Here is a 6387-nt window from a genome sequence, read left to right on the forward strand (position 1 = left end):
AGAGGCCGCTACTACCTTGGCAATACATGAGAAGGAAGTATCGGTCAACGAGATTCAGAAAGATCAGGTACCTAATGCTTCTGAAGTTGTAACAACTAAAGCCGATCGTGTACCTAATACTTCCTTATTTTTCTTTTTTTTTTTTTGGGTAAGATCAGGGGGTGTGTTCCCTGCCACCTCTAATGCTATAACTTCCGACATCGTGCCATTGGTTAATTTTATTAGGTAAATAATGGGTCCGAAAAGGAGATGCAACTTGAGAAGACGGCTGATGGAAAACAAAGATACATCCCCTTCAAGTCGGTTCCTGTTTTCGATAAGGTATGCATGAAGTGTTTAATTAGTTAAATTTATATGAATTCTATTAAATTTTGGGATATAATAATGTATGTGTATATTCTTCAAGCCGTAAACAAGAGGCCGTTATTCTTGCCGACCTTAAATTCGAAAATCCATATGTGTGTGTTGGCGGGTCTCGTAGAAATGCACACCAAATCAGCAGCAGAATCGTAGTAGTTCATGGCGAAAAACTTTTGCCGAATCATAGAAAAGTAGAGATAACTACAGTCTTTCCAGGCCATGAAAACTTTCAACCGTCGTCCTGTCCCATTCGTGACGACATTACCATTCTGGGAGATGCGGTTGAGAGTTTCATCCAATGGCTCGAAACTCACATCTACTTGGCTCTCGTCTCCGCCTCGTGCCCGAAAGCGATTGGGGTTAGAAGAAATACCTTTATATATAAGTTACATTTTTAATTGTTGAATGTTTTTATATGTTAAATTTATATGTTATTTTTTTTTTGTAGGGAACAAAAAAGCCGGCTTTGGCGGATAAGCCTAATGTCCGGGGACTTGATGAGGTATTTAATTAACTTCTCCATTTTTATGAAAACCTCCCTTTAATTTTTTTTGTTTCTGTATTTCTAAAAAGCATGGAAATTTTTTCTATGTAGGGAACAGAAAAGCCGGCTAAGGCGGATAAGCCTAAGTCCCCGGACATGCCAACTACCTCGTCCAGACAACAACTTGATGAGGTATTTAATTAACTTCTCCATTTTTTTAAAAACCTCGCTCCCTTATATTTTGTCTGTATTTCTAAAAAGCATGCATGGTAATTTTGTGTAGGGGACAAAAAAGACTGATAAGCCTAAGTCCCCAGTCATACCTGCTACTACTACCTCATAATTGAAAGAGCAGGTTGATGAGGTATTTAGTTAAGTACGCTTTTATTTTTATTACTCCAACTAGGATATGTTACCTTTGGATTTTTTATTATTTTAATTATCTACATGTGTAGGCTGGTGGTAGTAGCACAAAATCAAAGAATCATTATTTCCCCGACCTGAAAGAAGTTAGGAGTTTAAACGACTCACAATATTCTGGGAAGGATTACATGCAAAAAGTAAGAACGGTGACGATGAGGAAACTGCATGAGGAGGCTAACCATCCCATAGCCACCGAGCAATTGATAGTTATTCCGCTCGAGGAGGATATTCTAGGGGTTGAGCGCGAAGCACTTATGTCATGGGATATGCTAGCCATTTGGGCTGGCCTAGATCAGATTGATGTCCAACACCTATTTGTTTGGATGAAGTAAGTTTCTTAAAAAATAATTTCATACTCTAATATTCTGACTACTAGATAGTGTTTTAAATACCGTAATAATGTAGGATATTGAAATTGAGAGTGATCCCCGAGAAGAAGATTCCATCTGATCAATACGGATTCCTGTGCCCCTATGTTTTATCTTTATTTATTCTGGAATTCTCGTTCGAAGATCGGGTAGATTATATTGCTCAAAGAATTGGCGACAACCAAGAAGTGATTTTTGCCCCTTATAATGAAAAAGGGTAATAAACAAATTAATATTACGTTTCCCCCTACAATTGCATTTTCATAACTAATATATGTACTTGTTAATAATGATGATGTCTCTTGATGTAGGACTCATTGGGTGCTAGCAGCCATCATGCCGACAAAGAAGAAAGTTTTTTGGTTGGACTCTTTACATTATCAACCAAGCGAGACTTTTAAGCGCTTGATTAATAAGTAAGTTTATAATACTGATTTATTTATAATAACATTAAGTTTCAATTTTTATTTATAGCAAAAAGCTCATTTTTGCCCCTAAAAAAATGAGTTTCTGCCTCCTTTTTTTTTTAAAAAAAAAGGGCCTTTGAGAAGAGAAGAGCTAACGATCAGGATCAACCCACGAAAGATTCTGATGATGGCCCTGATTTTATTACGATAACAGGGGTACGTGTTCAAATACAATACATTAAGTGCAAAAATCTGTGTTTAATACTAATACAATACCTAAAGTTCAAGATTCTGATGTGAGCCTTCTCTCGTCTGTTTGTTTTTATGTAATAATAGGCCCCTCGCCAGCCGGATAGCATACAATGTGGATACTACGTTTGTCGGTTCATGTTGGAGATTATTAGGCGAAGATATATCCTTATTCCAGAAAATGTTAGTAAGTTAATAATGTGTTTATTACTTTTTTTTAAATTAGAGCTGATGTTGTCTTACTTGCTGCTATACCCTTATGTTGCTATGCAGTATTTGATGTTGTTACAATAATGTCTTGTCTTTGTTTTTTCCGCAGTATGTAATCAACCCGCCACAAGAGATTCAGCAGTACTCAAGTGTAGATATAGACGAGGTAAGGGACATGTTGAGCAAATACGTCTTAGAAAATAGAAATGCATGATACTCAGAGTTTAGATCAGCTTATTAGTAAATTTTTTGTTGAAGTTAGAGAATGATTAGTTCATGTAAATTTAACTCCTTGTAAGTATATATATATATATATATATATATATATATATATATATATATATATATATATATATATATATATATATATATATATATATAGGCGGGATCCGGTGAGAACGATCACTCGGTGCAAACGGTGAGAACGACCTACAATAGTAATTTAATCAAAAAATCACGCGTGATTTCGAAAGGAGCTAGCACACAGCTAAACCCGACTGTTTGACCAAAAAACCCAAAAAATCTCTTTCTCTCTCTACTTTCCAAAACTTTTCCCCCAAATCTAATCAAATATTTTCCGCGAAAACACAAGAAATTCCGCGAAAAACACACAGACTATAGCCGCCAAAATCGTCGAAATTGATCGTAATCAATCGCGTTGATCATCTAATTGATGTACTGGTATAATATTTTTCTGATTGTTTTGGTGTGATTGATGCATTAACAATCGATTTTGTGATTTCGATTGGCATTCCAGAATTATTTCAATCGTAGAAAATTATGGATGTTGAGGGTTCTAGCGATTTGGGGGAACATACTGATGCGATTGTTCCAGCTGCTAGCAATGATATCGTGCAGTCACCGTCTCATCTAGGTATGTACATCTGAAAATCAGATGAGATGAGTCTTTTATATTAATCGTTGCAATAAAATCGTCTGATTGATGTATTTATTGATCATTTTGATGCGTATTCATACTAATTTAAACATATGAAGACAAATTATTACGATTGCTGCACGTGTATTGTTAGCCTGATTGATATTAAAAATTGATGAGTCTGATGGATATGAACAGTTATCTTACCGGTCTGGTTAGTGTATGTGATATGCAGTTTGTTTTAGAGTTGATTATTACACTTGCTGATCAAATTTCTTATGCACGCTATACAGTATTCTGTTTGTTTCAATATCATGAATATTAGTATAATTGATGTATTTGCCTTATATGGAAAACGTGCCTGGTAGAAGAACGAAACCGCCCTTTATAGACCAACGTTTATGAAAGACATGTATATTAGTATAGTTGATGCGTTTGTGTTTTGTCAGCAGCGTATCTAGAATTATAATTAAGGGATATACCGATTCGTGTCATAATAAACATTTGACTTTCTGCCTGTGACAAAATTATAAGACATGATTGATGTATCTTGACGTCTACGTTAAGTAGTCAAGTAATGAAAATACGAAATTTCAGCGATCGGCACAACTTTCTCGAGATAATTTCGTGGTTTTTTGTTTTCTAATTGATTTCGTGCTTTTGACTAAATTAGCGTACCTGAAAATTATATTTGTTGTGCATTAGTTATTTGAGCTTGCTGCTTATACCCTTATTGTTCTACTGTGTAGCGTGCATAGATGCAGGCTCACCAATCATTGAGACAAACCCGAAGGAAAGAATACCCGTATGTGCGCCAGAATTGAAGCCTGTTTTGGGTATGATCTTTGATAAACTAGATGATGGGCTAGATTTCTATAAGGCTTATGCTACTAACTCTGGTTTTAAAATGACAAAGTCGACGCAACGAAACGTGGATGGGGTTGTCATGACTAAGTACTGTGTGTGCAGTAAAGCTGGAGAAAGTAAGCCTAGAGGGAAGGTAAAAAAGAGACAGAGAACTAGAATTTTATGTAATGCAAAAATTTTTTTCCGTAGAAATGAAAAAGGTCAATATGTGATTGTTGAGTTTCATGAAGGACATACCCATCTCCTCTCAACACCAAACACCGTGGTGCATTTGACTGAGTCACGAGAATTAACCCTTATACATAAATCCATGATTGTTGAGAATTCTAAGGTGAATAAAGGGCCTGTGCAAAGCTTTAGGATGTTCAAAGAATACGTGAAAGGGTATCAAAATGTAGGGGCATCACTTGAGGACTTCAAAAATTTTTGGAGGGATGTGAAAAAATTTATTAAAGGGTATGACGCGCAAATGATGATTGAAAATTTCATGCACAAAAAAGCCATGTGTAGTTCGTACTACTTTGATTTTGATGTTGGCGATCGTGGTCGACTATCTAGGGTTTGTTGGTTTGACCCTATAGCTATAAAGAATTACAGTCTTTTTGGTGATATGACGTCTTTTGACACGACGTTTAATATGAACACGTATAAAATGATATTTGCCCCTTTCACGGGGGTTGATCATCACAAAAAATGCGTGTCATTTGGAGCAGGACTTATAAGGAAAGAGACTGATGAGGATTTCATATGGTTGTTTCAGAATTTTCTAAGTGCAATGAGCAATAAGTATCCTGTATGCATAATTACTGATCAGGATAGGGGCATAAGATCAGGGGTTAAAACAAAGTGTTCGGGGACAAAACTCGGCCGAGATATTGCATGTGGCATATCATGAAAAAGCTGCCAGACAAGATCGGAACTACGTTATATCGGGAAACTAACTTCATGAAAGAGTTGTGCTCCTGTGTTTGAAGGGAAGATATCGAACCGTCTGAGTTTGAGGAACGGTGGTGCTCAGTTATATCTTCATACGGGCTGACCGGCAATGAATGGTTAGATACCATGTTTGACAAAAGGGCTTTTTGGATCCCAGCATATTTCAGGGATTTATTTATGGGTGGACTAATGAGAACCACGTCCAGGTCTGAGTCCGAGAATAGCTTTTTCGGAAATTTCATGAACCCACACTTAACTTTGGTTGAGTTTCTTATGAGGTATGAGAGTGCTATGGATGCTCAGCGATGGAAACAATCTAAATTAATAGCCGAGTCAAAAAACTCCTTCCCTGATCTAGAGACGCCTCACCCTTTGGAAAAACACGCTTCTGAGTTCTACACCCCAGTGATGTTTTCTGAATTTAAAAACGAGTGGGTGGCTGCTTGTTTCACCTGTGGTGTTAAAATATTAGGGGTTACTACAATGTGACAAAGACATCCCCATTATTGATCGTGAAAAAGACAAGGTTTACTATGTTATCTTTATCTCTGACGAAATGAAAGTGAACTGCACCTGTAAAAAGTTCGAGAGACATGGAATTTTGTGCCGTCATGCGCTTTACGTGTTGAAAGAACAAGGCCTTGACAATGTTCCAGAACAGTATCTGTTAAGTCGGTGGAGCAAATTGGCAACATGTCAGCCGATTTGTAGTAATGTGCTACATACTTTAATTGAAGATTGTAACTCATTAGATGTTAGACGGCACAAAATTGGTACCTTATGGTCCGAGGTGTTCTCGTGTGTGACGCTCGCTGAACAAAAAACTGAGTATGTTGACGAATTGCTGGGAATTTTGAAAGATTTTAAAGATAAGATAAACGCACAAACCAAGACGTCGAATGTAGTAGTAGTAGTACCACGGTGATGATAGGTGAGAAAGAAGAATAGGGAACTTGAGATGCTCTTAGGAACAAAAATACCAAAGGAAGTGGTTGTCTTACCTCCTATAATAAAAAAAATGTAAGGGTCTGGAAAAAGAATGATGTCCCAAAGGGAAAAAGCTACAAAAGAACAGAAGAAAGCGGCCAGGAAATGCAATGCTTGCGGAGAGTTAGGATTCCATGATAGTCGGAATTGTCCTGGGAGAGTATGATTCCATGATACAGGTACGCTATTAATTTTGGTGCATTCATTATTAGATAATAC

The 6387-nt window shown here is 36.8% G+C and overlaps 1 protein-coding gene across 1 annotated transcript; it reads left to right on the plus strand.

Moving 5' to 3' along the window:
• The first annotated feature begins 3281 nt into the window (after positions 1–3281).
• LOC141620819 (protein FAR1-RELATED SEQUENCE 5-like) lies at positions 3282–6106 on the plus strand. Its single transcript, XM_074437587.1, has 4 exons — positions 3282–3375; positions 4128–5091; positions 5220–5586; positions 5654–6106. The coding sequence occupies exons 1-4, from the start codon at positions 3282–3284 to the stop codon at positions 6104–6106; spliced, it is 1878 nt and encodes a 625-aa protein (XP_074293688.1).
• Positions 6107–6387: the final 281 nt, after the last annotated feature.

The sequence above is a fragment of the Silene latifolia genome, chromosome X (assembly GCF_048544455.1).
Source record: "Silene latifolia isolate original U9 population chromosome X, ASM4854445v1, whole genome shotgun sequence".
Taxonomy (NCBI): Eukaryota; Viridiplantae; Streptophyta; class Magnoliopsida; order Caryophyllales; family Caryophyllaceae; genus Silene; species Silene latifolia.

Excerpts from the sequence above, each read along its gene's own strand:
- LOC141620819 (XM_074437587.1), top strand. The coding sequence starts at position 3,282 with ATGGATGTTGAGGGTTCTAGCGATTTGGGGGAACATACTGATGCGATT. Across the intron at positions 5,092-5,219 it reads AGATCAGGGGTTAAAACAAA|GGAAGATATCGAACCGTCTG; the intron begins GTGTTCGGGGAC and ends CTGTGTTTGAAG. Across the intron at positions 5,587-5,653 it reads CTTCTGAGTTCTACACCCCA|GGGTTACTACAATGTGACAA; the intron begins GTGATGTTTTCT and ends TTAAAATATTAG.